Below are 20,128 nucleotides of genomic sequence, written 5' to 3'. Positions count from 1 at the left end.
ATACAAAAAAATTAGCCGGGCGTGGTGGCAGGCGCCTGTAGTCCCAGCTACTTGGGAGGCTGAGGCAGGAGAATGGCGTGAACCCAGAAGGCGGGGCTTGCAGTGAGCCGAGACCGCACCACTGCACTCCAGCCCTCCAGCCTGGGCGACAGGAGACTCTGTCTCAAAAATAAATAAATAAATAAATAAATAAATAAATAAATAAATAAATAAAAAATAAATAAATAAATAAATAAATAAATAAATAAATAAATAAATAAATAAATAAAACAGGCAAAAGGAAAGATCAAACGCTGCTTGGGTTAGTGGCTGACTTCCAGAATTACCCTTTCCAGGAGGATTCCTCAATGTCTACGGCTGCATTGTCCAACAGGTGAGCCACTAGCCACTTTGTAGTTACTGAGCACTTAAATGTAACTAGTTCGAAAAATGTGCCGTAAATGCAAGACACCAGATTTGAAAAGCTTAGTACGAACAAAAGAATGTAAAATATCTCATTCATTTGATATTATTACATGTTAAAATATCTTGGATTTATTGGGTTAAACAAAATGTCTTATTTCCATTAACTTCACCTATTTCTTACTTTTAGTTTAAAACTACATAAAGATTAGCTTGCCTTGTATTTTCACTGGACAGCGCTGGTCTAAGTAATTAATAAGACCCAGCTGACATTAGCATCTATTTCTTTCTCCTCTCGCGTTTCTCGAACTGGTTCTACAGTAGCCTGGGGCACCGTTAATTCTGCCAAGGCCTGGCGTGGGATCTTTCTGAATCCTAAGATCCTGGGTGTTGGGTAAGAGGATGATAAGTAAAAAAGTGGCTAACTGGTCCCGTACCCACTGCGCATCTCGCAGAGCGGGCTCCCGAATCTCCTCCGGCAGAGCGTCCCCGAGCTTTTGCACGAAGCGGCCGCACAGTTGTAGCATTTCGGTCACAGCCCGCTTCGAGGTGCAGCGCACCCGAAAGTCCTCTCGGGGAGTGGCGGAGACCAAGGCCTGGCTCTCTGTCCCGGCCGCGAGCTCCTTGTCCCATGGCGGGTCAAAGACCCTCAACTCAGAAGACCCCGCCATTTTTCGCCTGAACTGTGGGCGGGGCACCCTGGGAACGGAAAAGCAGGTTCACACTGGTGTAACTAGCATGCATCCGGCTGGAAACTCAGGACGCTGCAGCTGAAACGTTCCGGCTCCGGCTCTGCTGGCCGGTCTAAAGCGGCGGCCGCGGGGGCGCAATGGGAGCGGCGGGCGTAGGGTTGGTGGACTGTCACTGCCACCTCTCCGCCCCGGACTTTGACCGCGTATGTGAGGGCGATACGGGGCCAGAGGGAGCAGGGAGGCCCCCGTCCTTTCCCCTCGTGTTATCTTTGCTCTCCTCCTTTGGGACGAAACCCCATATCCCCCGCCCAGACCCTTGTTTATGGCCATATGACCTGCCCCTAATTTCCCTATTCCCTATTTAATCTCAGACATACCGATTTTTTTTTTCCTGATTCAGTCGCGGTAAGCTATCTCCACAAGGCTTTTCTTTGCTCTTCTGAGTTCCTGGAATCGTTCCCCCACCTCCCCTTGGCTGGCCTGTTTTTCCCCTCGGGCCTCTCACGTCCTGGCTTCGTGGGAAGCGGTCCTCGAAACGCGTTCAAATCGGGGAGAGGTCGGGCGCGGGCTCACGCCTGTAATCCCAGCACTTTGGGAGGCCGAGGCGGGCGCGGCGCATCTCTTGTGTCCAGGAGATCGTGACTAGCCTGGGCAACATAGTGAAACCTCGTCCCTACAAAAAAAAAAAAAAAATTAGCCGGTGTTGGTGGTGTTTGCCTGTGGTCCCAGCTACTCGGGAGGCTGAGGTGGGAGAATCGCTGGAGCCCAGGAGGTGGAGGTTGCAGTGAGCTGAGATCAAGCCACTGCACTCCAGCCTGGGTAACAGTGAGACCCTGTCTCAAAAAAAAAAAAATTTTTTTTCACAAATGGGGGAGAGAGGCAAACAAACAAACAAAAATACATGGCCGGGTGTGGTTGCTCACACTTGTAATCATAGCACTATGAGAGGCCGAAGTGGGTGGATCACTTGAGCCCAGGAGTTTTGAGACCAGCCTGGCAATGTGGTGAGACCCTGTCTCAATTAAAATAATAATACACACATAAAATCAGTTACAAACTGTTGTACCCATTACATGAGAAACTAGAGACTAATAATAGCGGATTAAGGGGGGTTTTATTTCAGGGGGAAATCCTCCCAGGAGCTGACACTTAAGGCTGAGAAGACAAGGAACCACCCAAGCAAGGGGGTGAGTGTATGCTGGTTTGGGAAACAGATAGGTTGCAGGCCCCCACACAAGCTAGAATTTGGCACATTTCAGTTGCCAAAAAGCTAAGTGGAGCCTGATGAGCAGAAAGAGAAAGGCATGAAACAAAACTGGGGAGGTTTGCAGGGGATAGATGAGGTGGGTCAGTAAGGAATTTGGATTGCATTTGAAGCACAATGTGGATTCATTAAAGGGCTTTTTTAAATTTTTGTTTTGTTGTTTTATTTTTTTAGATTGAGTCTGTCTGTGTCCCCCAGGCTGAAGTGCAATAGCATGATCTCAGGTCGTTGCAACCTCCGCCTCCTGGGCTCAAGCAATTATCCTGTCTCAGCCTCCCAAGTAGCTGGGATCACAGGTGTGTGCCACCACACCTGGCTAATTTTTTGTATTTTTAAGTAGATACAGGGTTTCACCATGTTGTCCAGGCTGGTCTTGAAGTCCTGGCCTCAAGTGACCAACCCTCCTTGGCCTCCCAGAGTCCTGGGATTACACAAAAATGGATAGGCATGATGCTATCCATTTTAACACCATTTTGCTGCTGTATGGCAAATGGATGGAGGAGAAGAGTGGAAGCTACAAGACTAGTTAGGAGGCTTTTGCAGTATATAGGCAAGAGATGTTGGCTGTTGGTACTATGATGATAGCAGGTGAGTTTGAGATAAATACATGGATTCAAGATACATTTTAGAGAGAGAATCCACAGTAAGTACTGAAGAGTTGGATGTGGATAGCAAGGGAAAGGGAGGAATCAAGGATGACTCAGATTATTAGCTTGTGCTATAGGGAAGATGGTGGTGCTGGTTTACTGAGATAAGGGAAGACCAATGTCTGAGCAGAAGGAATAGGTTTGTGGGGAGAAAATAAAGATTTATGTTTGAGGCATATTGGGAAACCTAATCCCATCCAAATGAAGATGTCATAATTTTTAAACATGAGTCATGGGTTCAGGAGAGAATTACAAGCTAAAGATAAAAATTGGGGGCCGGGCGCGGTGGCTCACACCTGTAATCTCAGCACTTTGGGAGGCCAAGGTGGGCGGATCACAAGGTTAGGAGATCGAGACCATCCTGGCTAACATGGTGAAACCCTGTCTCTACTAAAAATACAAAAAAAATTAGCTGGGCGTGGCAGCGTGCGCCTGTAGTCCCAGCTACTTGGGAGGCTGAGGCAGGAGAATGGCGTGAACCCAGGAGGCGGAGCTTGCAGTGAGCCGAGATCGCGCCACTGCACTCCAGCCTGGGTGACAGAGCGGGACTCCGTCTCAAAAAAAAAAAAAAAAAAAAAAAAATTGGGGACTCAGGCTGGGTGTGATGGCTCACACCTGTAGTCCCAGCACTTTGGGAGGCCGAGGTGGGTGGGTCACCTGAGATCAGGAGTTCAAGACCAGCTTGGCCAACATGGTGAAACACCATCTCTACTAAAAATACAAAATTTAGCTGAGTGTAGTAGCAGTCGCCTGTAATCCCAGCTACTCTGGAGGCTGAAGCAGGAGAATCACTTGAACCCGGGTGGTGGAGGTTGCAATGAGCCGAGATCGCACCATTGCACTACAGCTGGGAGACAAGAGTGAAACTTCGTCTCAAAAAAAAGAAAAAAATGGGGGCCTCAGCATAATGATGATAAAACCATGAGAGGAAGTGAAATCACTCAAGGCAAGTGCAGAGGGAGCAGCAGAGGTTCTTGAAGTCAGAAAGAGGAAGGGGAGCTGGTCAAGGAGACTGACAAGTAGCCACCAACGAGAGAGTGGTATTGCAGAAGCGAAGGGTGGAAACCATTTCAAAAAGGAAGGAGTAAGCAAGTGAGGGATTCCGAATGCTGCTGAGGAGTAGAGTAAGATGAGGACAGAGAAATACCCTGTATATTTGACAATAGAGGCTTCTGTTTTACTGGTGGGAACAGTAGCCAGACTTTGCTGATAGTAAGAGTAAACAGGAGGTGGGTCAGTGTAGGCTCTTTGTTTTCCACCACTCCATTAGTTGCTATCATTGTTATTCTTTGTGATGCCACAACTACATTGACATATACAGTCCAAGATTAGCTGCTTATTCATCTAAAATAATGGTGATTTCTTATGCTTGTTTTAGGATTTGGATGATGTGTTGGAGAAAGCCAAGAAGGTAAGTCAATATTTGTAATTGCTCTTTTGGTTTTTTATTTTAACTATCATTTCAAGCAAAAACAGCTTGAAATTTAGATATACTACCTTGATGTTGTTTCAGTAGTTTATAGTAAGTAGCATTTTTTATTTTTATTATTTTATTTATGTATTTATTTATTTATTTATTGAGACAGAGTCTCGCTCTGTCACCCAGGCTAGAGTGCAGTGGCGCGATCTTAGCTCACTGCAACCTCTGCCTCCCAGGTTCAAGTGATTCTCCTGCCTCAGCCTCCTGAGTAGCTGGGACTACAGGCACATGTTACTGCACCCAGATAATTTTTGTATTTTTAGTAGAGACAGGGTTTCACCATGTTGGCCAGGCTGGTCTCGAACTCCTGACCTGAGGTGATCTGCCCACCTCGACCTCCCAAAGTGCTGGGATTACAGGCATGACCCACTACGACCAGCCAATTTTTATTATTTATAATTAAAATAGAGACAAGGTCTGACTGTGTTGCCCAGGCTGGTGTCAAACTTCTGAGCTCAAGCAATCTACCCATCTTGGGCTCCCAAAATGGTGGGATTATAGGCATGCGGCACTGCTCCCAGCCTAAGTAGGATTTATTAAGTGTTTGCTACATGCCAGGTAGTGAGCTAAGGCCTTTCTCGACTTTACCTCATTCAATGTTTCACAGCAGCCTTCTGAGGAAATTACTAATTTATAGCCAACCATTCCCCATTTTTATAGATGAGGAATCTAAGGCCTAGAGATGAGTAACTGGTCCAAAGACACATGCTAGTGAAGTGATAGAGACAAGTTAGTCTGAATTCAAAACATGTTCCTATAGCTACCAAGCTCAACAGCACTATGGAACAAATTGGTCCATCTTTCAGTTTTTAAATTCACGTGATTCTGGAGATCTGGGATATATTATTAAAGTTTTCTGAAATGTTTTGATTTGCTTAGAAAAATTATTTTTTTGGAAGCGTTTATGAAATTCATTGTAACTAGCATTTTGTGGCCATCTCAAAAAATGATACAGCCAGAAATGGTTGTAGTGCATTTTTACATACAGGTAACTGTCACTGTGGCAGCTTAATTAGGAATATGGGCTTTGGACATATATAGACCTGATGACCTTGGGCAAGTTATTCGACATCCAAAACTCTGTCTCCTGATCTATACAGTAGACTACAGCCTACTTTATAGGTTTCTGTAAATTAAATGAGGCAATATTTATATTCACTGAACATAGGGCCCGAAACTTAGTAAATCCTTAACGATAGCCCTTCTGATTGTATTGATGAAGCATGGCTGAACAAGGATAACTAAAATGCAGAGAAAACTTTAAAATTTTATATAATTTATATTAAATGTGTATTGTTTGTAACTCTATTCTTTTTTTTTTTTCAGGCCAATGTTGTGGCCCTTGTGGCAGTTGCCGAACATTCAGGAGAATTTGAAAAGATTATGCAACTTTCAGAAAGGTGCTACTTTTAATTAAGATTTTAAAGGGTTGCTAATAAAAACACAGTTATGACATCCAGTTTATAATACCAAAGATCCATTTTTAAAGAGAATAAAGAGGAAAAAGCATTTTAACATAGCCCTAAAGAGATTATTTTCTACTTATTCCTTCTTTTTTTCTTTGAGAGATGGAGTCTTGCTCTGTCACCCAAGCTGGAGTGCAGTGGCACAATGTCGGCTCACTGCAACCTCTGCTTCCTGGTTTCAAGCAATTCTCTGCCTCAGCCTCCCAAGTAGCTGGGACTAAGGCATGCACCACCAGGCCTGGCTAATTTTTATATTTTTTGTAGATACAGGATTTCACCATGTTGGCTAGGCTGGTCTCAAACTCCTGGCCTTAAGTGATCCACCTGGCTCAGCCTCCCAAAGTGCTGGAATTACAGACATGAGCCACCATGCCTGGCCTCTACTTATTCTTTAGAATACATTGTAATCTACTAGTCTACTGTTCCTGCTTTCTCAATTGGTTCTACATTTTTAGGTATAATGGGTTTGTCCTGCCATGCTTGGGTGTTCATCCAGTTCAAGGACTTTCACCAGAAGACCAAAGAAATGTCACACTAAAGGTAACAGTCATAGAAAACAGGAACCATTAAAAACAAACAAACAAAAGAATTCTTTGACTCAGTAATCCTCCTCTTTCTAATTTGTATTCTCAGGAAATAATCCAAAAGAAGGAAACACTACCTTCTTCAACAAAGATGTTTGTTGCAACATTATTTGTAATAGAGAAAAAGTAGAAACAGCCTAGAAGTTCAGAAATAAAGGAATCATTAGTTAAGTTGTGGAGTGTTAAATATAATGCATTTATAGAAAATGAGGATTATAAAGTGTGTATAGCACATGGAAAATGCTTACTGTATAATATAGGGAGAAAAGCAGGATACCAAATAGCGTATTCACTATGAGTGACATCTACATAAGCATATATTCATAAGGAAAAGACTGGAGAGAAAACACAGAAATGATAGTAATTGTGATGATCTGTTAGAATTATGTGTAACTTTTTTCACTTTTTTTGGTATCGTAGTCACGTTGCTTTGGCAAAAAAAGCGATGGAATATCTAGAAAAAGAAAGATACAAATTCAGAGGTGCCATACACTATTAGGGAACAGATGAGTTCAAGTAAGTAGTATTATCTTTGAACATAGAACCATTGTTACAGGATTGCTCTCCAGCTATTAAATTGCGCTGATTTTGTGCCCTCTCTAAAAACATCCTACCCGCACTGATTCACAATAGTCTGTATGTCTTATCTTTCACATTTGTCTCCTGACTCAGCATCAGGAAGATCCACAGTTTCATGAGTGCTTTATTGCATAATGGGGTTGATAGCTCCATTTCAAAGAAGTAATGACTTTTTGTTACCTATGAATAAATTAAGATATAGTGCCATTTAAAAAATAATAATGTAGACCAGACGCAGTGGCTCATGCCTGTAATCCCAGCACTTTAGTAAGCTGAGGTGGGCAGATCATGAGGTCAGGAGATTGAGACCTTCCTGGCTAACACGGTGAAACCTGTCTCTACTAAAAATACAAAAACTTACCCAGGTGTGGTGGCATGCACCTATAGTCCCAGCTACTCGGGAGACTAAGGTGGGAGAATCGCTTGAACCCAGGAGGTGGAGATTGTAGCAAGCCGAGATTGCTCCACTGCACTCCAGCCTGGGTGACAGAGTGAGACTCCATCTCAAAAAATAATAATAATAATAGTGTATCTCTGTTCCTATATTAAGATATGTTAGGTAGCTCTACTTATTTCAAAATAAAATTCATGACCAGGCATGCTGGCTCACACCTGTAATCCTAACACTTTGGGAGGCCGAGATGGGAGGATCACTTGAGCTCAGGAGTTCAAGACCACCCTGGGCAACATGGTGAGACACCATCTCTCAAAAAAAAAAAATAGAAATAAACAAAATAAAATTCATTCATTTCAAGTAAAAATGCTTATCCTGTAGCTATCCTGAATTGTTAAGTATAATAAAATTAGCTATATTGCCAGATAGTCATAATTCTACAAATGTGGAATCATAGCAAGGCAGCACTTCTTTCATTTATGTGGGGATTTATACTAATAGACATTCATTTAGTTAGGCAGTCAGCCAGTTTGTACTGAGCACCTGCTACATGCCAGGCACTGCTGTCAGCACTGCAGACCTAATAATGAGTAAGAGCCCTCTCATGGAAGCTAGATTCTGGATGGTGCCGACAGTCAACAATTACATGAACAGGAAAACTTTTGATAGCACTAAGTGCTTTGAAGACAATAAAACAAGATTATGTAGTAGGTGTTGTGGATGCTGGTTGTTAGATGATGTCATCAAGGAAGGACTCTGTGGTAGTGACAATTGAGCTGCAACCTGAATGCTACAAAGGAATTGGACATGCAAAGAGAGGATCAGGGTGTTATATGCAAAGGAAACAGCAAAGCACAAAGGTCCTGAGATAGGAATAAGCTCAGTGTAGTCAAGAAACAGAAAGAGGGCTGATATGGCTAGAGGAAGTGATAGTGATGGGGTAAGAGGGATGGGCGGAGATCTCACACAGGACCTTGTTGGATTTTACTTTACATGCAGTGGAGGGTTTAATGTGAGAAGTACCAAGATGTAATTTACATTTTAAAAAGATCCCCTTGGCTCTGGCAGTAAAATGAGTTTGGTGAAGAAAAAAAAAAGATCCCCTTGGCTATGGTATGAAGAGTGAGTATGAAATGAAAAAGGGAAAAAGTTAGAAGGCTGCAAATGATGGTGGATTGGACCAGAGTACTAGCATCGGAGGTAGAGAAATGGGTGGATTTGGCATATATTTGGCATTAATATAGAATTGATTGGACTGCTTAACTTACCAAAGTAGTTAATATGCCAACAGTATGATAGGTACTTTTTTTTTTTTTTTTTTCTGAGATAGAGTCTTGCTCTGTCACCCAGGCTGAAGTGCGGTGGCGCCATCTCGGCTCACTGCAGCCTCCGCCTCCCTGGTTCAAGTGATTCTCGTGCCTCAGCCTCCTGAGTAGCTGGGATTACAGGCATACACCACTACACCCGGCTAATTTTTTGTGTTTTTAGTAGAGATGGGTTTTGCCACGTTGGCCAGGCTGGTCTCGAACTCCTGGCCTCAAGTGATCCACCTGCCTTGGCTTCCCAAAGTGCTGGGATTACAGGTGTGAGCCACCACGCCCTTCCGATAGGTAATTCTTGATTATCAAAGCAGATATGAACCCATCAAATGTTGTGATAATCCTCTGGAATAGACTAGAGATGAGCAGAGTTAGCCCTATTTTATTCCAGTTGCACTTGTAGTCCATACTGCAGTTTAGTTTTCTCCTGCTGATTAGATTATAAACTTCCTTTAAAACAGGAAGTATGCCTCATTGCACCTTTACAGGCTTCTAAAGTATGTGGTACAAAGCTAGGTATGTAGTAAGTATTCATCAAATTAACTTGTTTTATAAGATGAATTGCCTAGCATCACACAAATCTTTTAACATATTCCTGAATTAATTAATTCATTCAATAAATATTATTGCCAGGCACAGTTTAGGCACTGGGGATAAACCACAATGAACTGTGGTGAACCACAATTCACTGGCGGCATTCTGCTGCCCCTGCATGCAGGGTATTTGCTCTCCAGTTAGCTACTGTTTCTACTTGTCCCACTTCACCAATTTCTGTTAAACACTTGACCTCTGTTCTAAAGGTTCTGAAAACTAAACATTTTCTATAATAAAAAAAAACTATTGTAATTATTTAAAATCATTCTGAATAAATCTTTTCTCCTCTGTTGATCCCTTTTGCCCTCTTTCCTTCTTTCATTCATTCCCTTTTTTGTCCCTTCTTCCATTCTTCTTTCAGCAGCATGGTGGAAACAGCATGCATGAGCTTTGAAGTCAGAGGGACCTGGCCTACTGACTTCCGTGATCTGTGGCACATTACTTACCTTTGCCAAGTCTGAATTTCCTTATTTGTAAATGATGAATAATTATATAGTAGTATTATGCCCAATCATAAGGTATAGGGGTATATAATCTTTTTTTTTTTTTTTTTTACAAAAACTGTAATAGGATGGGGTGCCATGGCTGACTCCTGTAATCTCAACACTTTGGGAGGCTGAGGTGGGAAGATTGCTTAAGGCCAGGAGTTGGAGACCAGGCTAGGCGACATACACAAAAATTAAAAATATTAGCCAGGCATGGTGGCATGTGCCTATAGTCCCAGCTACTCGGGAGGCTGAGGTAGGAGAATCACTTGAGCCCAGGAGTTCAAGGCTGCAGTGAGCTATGATCGCACCACTGCACACTCCAGCCTGGGTCACAAACTGAGACCCTATCTTTAAAAAAAACCAAAAACACAAAAGTATAATAGAACCATTAGGTGTTAAGGAACTTGAGACCTTATGAAGGGAGTGGGGATAGAACTGAGGGCAGAAATAGACCTATAAATAGCCTTATAAATATGTTTACATCTATTAAAATAAAATGACAAAGACCACACACACAAATGCATTTGTACATATTAAATAATATGAATTACATTCTACTATTAATTTCTATTTTTCATTCTTGACTTGCTGAAAGCTTCTAGATCTATTTTATTAGGAGTTTGACTAGTCTCACTGTAAATCTGTTTTGCTTTTTCATAGATAATACATATTCCAAGAGGCATGGTTTTTTCTTCATCCGATCTTCCTCCAAGTGTGTAATTTCTGTGACTCAAGATTTCTAAGTGTTAGACATTTCCTGGGTGATTTCTCCTACTTCTGCAGTCCCTCTGAGATCTCAGAGACATAGAGTAGTTTGGATGTGTGGTATGGAAAAAGCTTTGCCTGGAACTGTTTAACCCACTCAGCTTGTTGTCAAATAGCTTTTCTGAAATCTAAGGTCATATACCCATCATTTTTCATGACAATGTTAATTCTTCTTCAAGTCTACTAGAATATATTTCAAGTCTACTAGAATATATTTCAAGGCCTTAACTTACCCTCCTTCATCTTTGTTCTCTCTCATAGTTGTAAAATCTACTCCTGTTCCTCTATCATCTGCTTTACCTTCCTTTTCTTAATTCTCTCTTGTTCTGATTATCCTCAGGAGAAATACTTTGCAATTTATATATCCTGAAACTAAAATTTGCAATGTAGTCTAAAAGGTATCTAGAAGCAATTTTCCATATATTTATTTTCCCTGCCTAAGAAGGGAACCCTACAGGGCAAATTCTCCTCAGTGGAAAAGGTAATATCATTGAAACTAATGGTACACAGCTACTTCAATATTTAACAAGCATATAAGAGATACTCATTGTTTATATTGCTGGGCATTTAGAACAAGTAGTCAAAGCAGGACTATAAAGACAAATGAAATCAGTGAAAACAGTGCAAAGGAAGTATGGGATTATCATTGTAAACTCACCAACCAGACGAATTCTAAGAGGAGAACACAACAATGCAATCGCAAAGCTCACATGAATCGCAAAGCTCACATGCATCGCAAAGCTCACATGAATCGCAAAGCTCACATGCATCGCAAAGCTCACATGCAGAGATGACTCCCTGGTGGTTTGTCTCTCTTTTTCTTAGTGATTTCAGAATGTCCAAATGCCTCTAAACGTCAGGAAATGGCTCCTAAACGGAAGGCCATGTTTAAGTGGCGCTCTTCGTAAGAAGTCATATTCTTGTAACCTGAATGGGTATGGGATATGTTTCTACTCAAATTTACAAGTAGAGGTACTCACCATTATAGAAGGATTACTATTGGTAGTTCTTTGACTGCTTAAATGGATTAAATGTATGTAAAGCACCAGGATAGCATAGCACCTAGCACATAATAGGAGCTTGTGAAATAGCAGTTCCTTTCTTCCATTTTAACAATTTTACTTTTTTTCTCCCAGGATTTGGATGTAGCTTTGCCCATTATTGAGAATTATAAGGATCGGTTGTTGGCAATTGGAGAGGTAAACACCCACTAGCTGATCAAACGACTTCTAATTCAGACTTCTACTTGATATATGAAAATAATCTTTAGTTCAGTATTGGTGATTATAACTGACTTGTATAATTATGTTCACCCCACTTAGCCAAATAATAATTTGTTGATACTTCTTTAATAAGCAAGAAAGCTTGGGGATGAAACAATCAAAAGCCTTACCATAGGCCTACCTTAATTGGAGAAAAATAATAGCATTTCTAAATACTTTGCTTTTTTTTTCTTGTGCTTAAATGTGGGTCCTTGCTCTGGTGAGTTAATATAGTATCTATAATTCTTCATAAGTAATTTAGAAACACACTTTAAATGGGCTAGAGTTTGTAATTAAAGAACTTTTTAATTAAATAATTGTGAATTTTTTTTTTTTTTTTTTTTTTTTTTTGAGGCAGAACCTTGTTCTGTCACTTAGGCTGGAGTACAGTGGTGCAATCCCAGCTGGAGTGAAGTGGTGCAATCTCGGCTCACTGCAACCTCCGCCTCCCAGGTTCAAGTGTTTCTCCTGCCTTAGCCTCCCTACTAGCTGGGATTACAGACATGCACTACCAACCCAGCTAATTTTTTTGTATTTTTAGTAGAGACGGGGTTTCACCATGTTGACCAGGCTGGTCTTGGACGCCTGGCCTCAAGTAATCCACCCACCTTCACCTCCCAAAGTGCTGGGATTACAGGCATGAGCAATCGTGCCCGGCCAATTGTGAAATATTTTTGTTACTTGGTAATAAATTCCATTTTTAATTAAAGACAAAAGATAAGAATAACACTTAAATTCAGAATATAGATTATAGAATGCATGCCAAAATAGTCCCAGGAGAAGGAGTCATCTATAGTCTGTGCCGTCCAATATAGTGGCCACTTAACGGCTCCTGAGCATTTGAAATGTGACTGCTCTGAATTGAGATGTGCTGTAAGTGTAAAATACACTGTGTATTTCAAAGTTTTAGTACCAAAAAGAAAAAAAAAAGGCTGGGCACAGTGGTTCACGCCTGTAATCCCAGCACTTTGGGAGGCCAAGGCGGGCTGATCACTTGATGTCAGGAATTTGAGACCAGCCTGACCAACATGGTAAAACCTTGTCTCTACTAAAAACACAAAAATCAGCCGGGCTTGGTGGCGGGCACCTGTAATCCCAGCTACTCAGGAGGCTGAGGCAAGAGAATCACCTGAACCCGGGAGGCGGAGGTTGCAGTGAGCCGAGATCACGCCACTAGGCTCCATCGTGGGCGACAGAGCCAGACTCTGTCTCAACAAAACAAACGAAAAAAAGGAATATAAAATAACTCAATATTTTATATTGGCTGCATGTTTAAAATAATAATATTTGGGATATATCGGGTTAAAGCATATTATTAAGATTAATTTCACCTGTTTTTGTGAAAAGAAATTTTTTTTTTTTTTGAGACAGTCTTGCTCTGTCGCCCAGGCTGGAGGGCAGTGGCATGATCTTGGCTCACTGCAAGCTCTGCCTCCTGGGTTCACACCATTCTCCTGCCTCAGCCTCCCGAGTAGCTGGGACTACAGGCGTCCACCACCACGCCCGGCTAATTTTTTGTATTTTTAGTAGAGACGGGGTTTCACCGTGTTAGCCAGGATGGTCTCGATCTGCTGACCTCATGATCCACCCGCCTCGGCCTCCCAAAGTGCTGGGATTACAGGCATGAGCCACTGCGCCCGGCCTTTTGTGAATATTTTTAATGTGGCTACTAGAATTAATATTTTTATGTGGCTTGCTTTTGTGCCTCACATTATATTTCTATTGGATAGCATCAATCCAAAGATCTCTTTTGAGGTTCCTTAAACCTAAATATGTAATATCTTTTATTTTTCTGCTCTAGGTTGGGCTAGATTTCTCCCCCAGATTTGCTGGCACTGATGAACAGAAGGAAGAGCAAAGACAAGTCCTAATCAGACAGATCCAATTAGCCAAAAGACTAAATTTGCCTGTGTAGGTTAATTATTTTTCTATGTTAATAGCTATAGAGCAAATTAAATAATGATCAGAGTTATCCTGAAATGGAACTCTACATTTATTTTTCTCTGAACTACTTTAATAGATCAAAAACAATACTTTCAGAATGGTACTTAAAAGAAATGTTGTTATCGTTAAACAGAAATGTGCACTCACGCTCTGCTGGAAGACCTACCATCAACCTTTTACAAGAGCAAGGTATTTTGTTTCCTGAGAAAAATAGGCCTAATGTTCAAGTTTGACAATTCCAGTTTATGTTCTCATAAAGCAAGTGATGTTTTAATCTGATTTCTTGAAGGGCGGGGGCAAGAAGTGAGGTGGAAATCATCTAAGATGATGTTGCAGGTCAGGCTATTGTTTACAAGGTTTTCAGTGTAATTATGATATTTCCCAGGCCCAGATAGAGTAAATGAAAAGTTGAATACAATAATTTACGTCCCTTAATTTAAAAATTAGCAGCTTCATAAAAAACAAAGCAAAATTAGAAGCTCCAGTTTCATTTATTTATTTATTTTATTTATTTATTTATTTTTATTTTTATTTTTTTTTTGAGACGGAGTCTCACTCTGTCGCCCAGGCTGGAATGCAGTGGCGCAATCTCGGCTCACTGCGACCTCTGCCTCCTGGGTTCAAGCAATTCTCCTGCCTCAACCTCCCATGTAGCTGAGATTCCAGGCACCCACTATCACGTCCAGCTAATTTTTATATTTTTAGTAGAGCTGGGGTTTCGCCATGTTGGCCAGGCTGGTCTCAAACTCCTGACCTCAAGTGATCTGCCTGCCTCAGCCTGCCAAAGTGCTGGGATTACAAGATGAGCCACTGTGCCCAGCCTATTTTATTTTTTGAGACACAGTCTTGCTTTGTTGCCCAGGCTGGAGTGCAGTCGTGCAATCTTGGCTCACTGCAACCTCCACCTCCTGGGTTCAAGCTATTCTTCTGCTTCAGCATCCCAAGTAGCTAACATTACAGGTGCGTGCCACCACACGCAGCTAATTTTTGTATTTTTAGTAGAGATGGGGTTTCACAATGTTGGCCAGGCTGGTCTTGAACTCCTGACCTCAGGTGATCCACCCGCCTTGGCCTCCCAAAATGCTGGGATTACAGGCGTGAGCCACTGTGCCCGGCCAGCAGCTCCAGTTTCTTCATCAGCTCAGTCAGCTGATGAATGAGGAAAAGGTTAAAAAAAGAAGGGCAATCACATTGGGTCACTGTTTTTTTATGTTTTCTAGCTGCTGCTTCAGAAATGCAGAATTTACAGAAATGCAGAAATACAGATTTTGGCCATCATACATACACACACTCTTCTTTGCCAGTTGTTCCTAAAGTAAAATTACATCTTATAGCATTATTTTTCAACATTTTAAAGGTGCCATCCTCAGTAAGAAATATCATTTCTTTTGAGACTCATATTTACATAAAGAAAGCTAACAAAAGTTTAACAAGCAATCCACATATGTGTATGTATGTATAGGTATGTAAGTGTGTGTGCTACATACACACACACACACACACACACACATACATATAAGCACTCACTGGTTGTGACCTAAGTTGGTTTCATAACTCACGGTCATAACCCTCTAATAGTCATTCATACCATTTGAAAAAACTCTGTCAAATAATAAAGTAAATGTAATTGCCTACAACTAGAAATCAGTGATGAATAGTTCTGGGGTCACTGAAAGCATGATTTTTATGCAGGCTGAGCAGCTACCCTTTAAGAACTGGGGATAGTTTTATGAAGCCCACTCTGACTATTGAATTTGTGTCACTTAGTTCCCCATTTCTTCTTTCACTAGCAGTTTTGTTAAGATAATCCATTTGACTTTTTAAAAACCTCCTGTTAGAAACAATTAGCTCACAGACTTCTAGAAAAGGTCTGATGGTGCAGAAAATTTATATTTGTCTTTAAAATTGAATATTTCTCTCTCTCTCTCTCTTTTTTTTTTTTTTGAGACTGGGTCTGACTCTGTTGCCCAGGCTGGATTGCAGTGGGGCGATCTCTGCTCACTGCAACCTCCACCTCCCGGGCCCAAAAGATCCTCCCACTTCAGCCCCACAAGTAGCTGGGACTATGGGTACACACCACCACACCCTGCTAATTTTTTTGTGTGTATTTTTAGTAGAAACTGGGTTTCACCATGTTGCCCAGGCTGGTCTCAAAGACCTGAGCTCGCTCAAGAGGTCCTCCCACCTCAGCCTCCCAAAGTGCTGGGATTACAGACATGAGCCACTGTGCCTGGCCAACATTATTGAATATTTCAATTTTATTCTGAAGATTAAGAATTTATTCTCTCTCTCTCTCTCTCTATATATATATATATATGTATGTATGTATTTTTTTTTTTTGAGATGGAGTCTCGCTCTGTCACCCAGGCTGGAGTACAGTGGCACAATTTTGGCTCACTGCAACCTCTGCCTCCCGGGTTCAAGTGATTCTCCTGCCTCAGCCTCCCAAGTAGCTGGGATTACAGGTGCCTGCCACTATGCCCAGCTAATTTTTTTGTATTTTTAGTAGAGATGGGGTTTCACCATGCTAGTCAGGCTTGTCTTGAACTTCTGACCTCAGGTGATTCACCAGCCTCCCAAAGTGCTGGGATTACAGATGTGAGCCACCACGCCCGGCCTATATATGTTTTTATTAGTTTATTTTTTGAGACAGAGTGTCACTCCGATGCCCAGCCTAGAGTGCAGTGGTGCGATCACAGCTCACTGCAGCCTCAACATCTCAGACTCAGGTGATCCGCCCACCTTATCTTCCTGAGTAGCTGGGACTACAGGCCTGCACCACCATGCCCAGCTAAATTTTGTATTTTTTGTAGAGACGGGGTTTCACTATGTTGGCCAGGCTGGTTTTGAACTCCTGGGCTCAAGTGATCCGCCTGCCTTGGCCTCCCAAAGTTCTGGGATTACAAGTGTGAGCCACTGTGCCTGGCCTAAAATTTACTATATTTTTATTCCACTCTTTGAACACCATACATTTATCCACCCTTTAGAAGTTATAGAACCTCTTGTTTGTATCCTAGTGACCAACATTTACTTAAAATTTCAGACTTCTGTTGTTTAATTTGATTGATGGGAAATAAAATGGAATTTTGCCTTATCTTTCATTTTTGAAAGGTGCTGACAAGGTACTGCTGCATGCATTTGATGGTCGGCCATCTGTAGCTATGGAAGGAGTAAGAGCTGGGTACTTCTTCTCAATTCCCCCTTCTATCATAAGAAGTGGACAGGTAAATTTTTTCATTGAAACTCATCTAATACTTTATGAAATAAAATTTAAAACATGAGCTTTTCTTACATACTTGTGATACTATTCTAGTTACATTACAAAAATTAATCTTCAGTCTCTACCTCACATATATATAAAAATGAACTCAGAAATTGATCAAAGACTTAAATATAAAACCAAAATAAGGCCAGGCGCAGGGGCTCACGCTTGTAATTCCAGCACTTTGGAAGGCTGAAGCGGGTGGATCATCTGAGGCCAGGAGTTTGAGACCAGCCTGACCAACATGGTGAAACCCCGTCTCTACTAAAAATACAAAAATTAGCCGGGCGTGGTGGCATGTGCTTGTAATCCCAGCTACTCGGGAGGGTGAGGCAGGAGAATCGCTTGAACCAGGAGGTGGAGGTTGCAGTGAGCCGAGATCAAGCCATTGCACTCTAGCCTGGTCAACAAGAGCGAAACACCATCTCAAAAAAAAAAAAAAAAAAACTAAAAATTCTTAGAGGAAAACAGGCCTTAATTTGTGTGACTCCTTGATTAGGCTGTGGCTTCTTAGATAGGTCATTAAAATCATAAGCAACCAAAGAAAAAAACAAATTTATTGGGCATAATCAAAATTTAAAATTTTCACAATAAAAAATGTAAGACTTTTATAATTCAAAGCACATTATCAAAAAAGTAAAAATACAACCCATAGAAAGATAAAAAATATTTTCAAGCCATGTATCTGATAAGGGTCTAGTATCCAGAATATATAAAGCACCATTACAACTCAGTAAAAAGACAAATAACCTGATTAAAATATGTGCAAATTATTTAAATTAGATATTTCTCTAAAGAAAACATACAAATGGCCAATAAGCTTATAAAAAGACACTCAACCTCATTAGCCATTGTGGAAATAGAAATCAAAGATACAGTGAGAGATACCACTTTATACCACTAAGTTTGGAGTTCCTTAGAAACTTAATAAAATTACCATGTGACCCAGCAATTCCACCCCTAGGTAGATACCCAAAAGAGATTAAAACATATGTCTACACAAAAACATGTACATAAATGTTTATAGCAGCATTATTCATAATAGCCAAAAAGTAGAAACAACCTAGATGTCTGTCAGCTGATGAATGGATAAATAAAATGTGCTATATCCATACAATGGAATATAAAGTCAAAAAGGAATGAAGAAGAATAAAGTCATGAAAAGAAATGAAGTACTGAGTCATGCTACAGCATGGATGAACCTTGAAAACATTATACTAAGAGAAAGCGACCAGACAAAAAACCACATCTTGTGTTATTCCATTCATGTGAAATGTCCAGGTAAGGCAGATCTATAGACACAAAATAGATTAGTGGTTTCCAGGATTTTGAGGGGAAGGATAATAGGGAGTGACAGCTAATGGGTATGGGATTTCTTTTTGGGGTGATGAAAATATTCCAGAACTAGATAATGGTGATGATTGTACAATTTTGTGAATATAGCAAAAAACACTGAATTGTATACTTTCAAAGAGTGAATATTATGGTATGTGAATTATAGCTTTAAAAATTAAAAACTAGGCCGGGCGCAGTGGCTCACCCCTGTAATCCCAGCACTTTGGGAGGCCGAGGCGGGCAGATCACAAGGTCAGGAGACTGAGACCATCCTGGCTAACATGATGAAACCCCATCTCTACTAAAAATACAAAAAATTAGCCGGGCATGGTGGTGGGCGCCTGTAGTCCCAGCTACTCGGGAGGCTGAGGCAGGAGAATGGTGTGAACCCGGGAAGCGGACCTTGCAGTGAGCCGAGATTGTGCCACTGCACTCCAGCCTGGGCGACAGAGCGAGACTCCATCTCCAAAAAAAAAAGAAAATACAAAAAATTAGCCGGGCCTGGTGGTGGGTGCCTGTAGTCCCAGCTACTTGGGAGTCGGAGGCAGGAGAATGGTGTGAACCTGGGTGGTGGAGCCTGCAGTGAGCCGAGATCGCACCACTGCACTCCAGCCTGGGCGACAGAGCGAGACTCCCTCTCCAAAAAAAAAAAAAAGAAAAAAGAAAAAACCATCCACAACCCAATCTAAAATTGAAATTGGGCTGGGCACTGTGGCTCACACCTGTAATCCCAGCACTTTCGGAGGCCAAAGCAGGCAGTTCACCTGAGGTCAGGAGTTCAAAACCTGCCTGGCCAACATGGTGAGACCCCGTCTCTACTAAAAATTCAAAAATTAGCTGGGTGTGGTGGCGCATGCCTGTAATCCCAGCTACTCAGGAGGCTGAGGCAGGAGAATCACTTGAACCCAGGAGGCAGATGTTGCAGTGAGCCGAGATTGCGCTTCTGCACTCCAGCCTGGGTGACAGAGACTCCATCTCAAAAATAAATAAATTAATTAATAAAATAAAATTTAAATTGCATAAGAACCTTAGATTTGGGCCAGGCACGGTGGCTCATACTTGTAACCTCAGCACTTTGGGAGGCCAAGGCCTGCGGATCGCTTGAGCTCAAGAATTCGAGAACAGCCTAGGCAATATAGCAAAACCCTGTCTCTACAAAACATATAAAAATTAGCTGAGTGGCCGGGCGCGGTGGCTCACGCTTGTAATCCCAGCACTTTGGGAGGCCGAGGCGGGCGGATCACGAGGTCAGGAGATCGAGACCACGGTGAAACCCCGTCTCTACTAAAAATACAAAAAAATTAGCCGGGCGTGGTGGCGGGCGCCTGTAGTCCCAGCTACTCGGAGAGGCTGAGGCAGGAGAATGGTGTGAACCCGGGAGGCGGAGCTTGCAGTGAGCCGAGGTTGCGCCACTGCACTCCAGCCTGGGCGACAGAGCGAGACTCCGTCTCAAAAAAAAAAAAAAAAAATTAGCTGAGTGAAGGCAGGGCGCGGTGACTCATGCCTGTAATCCCAGCACTTTGGGAGGCCGAGGTGGGTGGATCATGAGGTCAGGAGATCGAGACCATCCTGGCTAACATGGTGAAACCCCATCTGTACTAAAAATACAAAAAATTAGCCGGGCGTGGTGGCGGGTGTCTGTAGTCCCAGC

At 41.9% G+C, this 20,128-nt stretch overlaps 2 protein-coding genes across 14 annotated transcripts in view; one reads left to right on the top strand and one right to left on the bottom strand.

Annotated features, from left to right (window-relative positions):
- Positions 1-1,121, bottom strand: part of NSL1 (NSL1 component of MIS12 kinetochore complex) — a 51,319-nt gene extending 50,198 nt beyond the window's left edge. For 6 of the 7 annotated variants that reach the window (XR_004244972.2, XM_032136217.2, XM_032136216.2 and 3 more), the window contains exon 1: positions 840-1,121. Coding sequence is in view for 6 of the 7 variants with exons in the window: in XM_032136217.2 (XP_031992108.1) it covers positions 840-1,073 (234 nt within the window). In the remaining variant the exon portion in view is untranslated. The remainder of the gene's footprint in view (positions 1-839) is intronic. The other variant, XM_032136213.2, reaches the window with a different exon arrangement.
- Positions 1,110-20,128, top strand: part of TATDN3 (TatD DNase domain containing 3) — a 26,398-nt gene continuing 7,379 nt past the window's right edge. For 3 of the 7 annotated variants that reach the window (XR_009210699.1, XM_032136205.2, XM_032136204.2), the window contains exons 1-8: positions 1,110-1,297; positions 4,384-4,416; positions 5,812-5,885; positions 6,407-6,491; positions 11,811-11,873; positions 13,738-13,847; positions 13,957-14,069; positions 16,992-17,104. Coding sequence is in view for 6 of the 7 variants with exons in the window: in XM_032136205.2 (XP_031992096.1) it covers positions 1,232-1,297; positions 4,384-4,416; positions 5,812-5,885; positions 6,407-6,491; positions 11,811-11,873; positions 13,738-13,847; positions 13,957-14,069; positions 16,992-17,104 (657 nt within the window). In the remaining variant the exon portion in view is untranslated. The remainder of the gene's footprint in view (positions 1,298-4,383; positions 4,417-5,811; positions 5,886-6,406; positions 6,492-11,810; positions 11,874-13,737; positions 13,848-13,956; positions 14,070-16,991; positions 17,105-20,128) is intronic. The other 4 variants (XM_032136208.2, XM_032136206.2, XM_032136210.2 and 1 more) reach the window with 3 other exon arrangements.

This window comes from Hylobates moloch, unplaced genomic scaffold (genome assembly GCF_009828535.3).
Source record: "Hylobates moloch isolate HMO894 unplaced genomic scaffold, HMol_V3 SCAFFOLD_18, whole genome shotgun sequence".
In the NCBI taxonomy this organism is placed as follows: domain Eukaryota; kingdom Metazoa; phylum Chordata; class Mammalia; order Primates; family Hylobatidae; genus Hylobates; species Hylobates moloch.
Note: the sequence above shows the minus strand (reverse complement) of the source record. Positions and strands in the feature narration are given on the sequence as shown.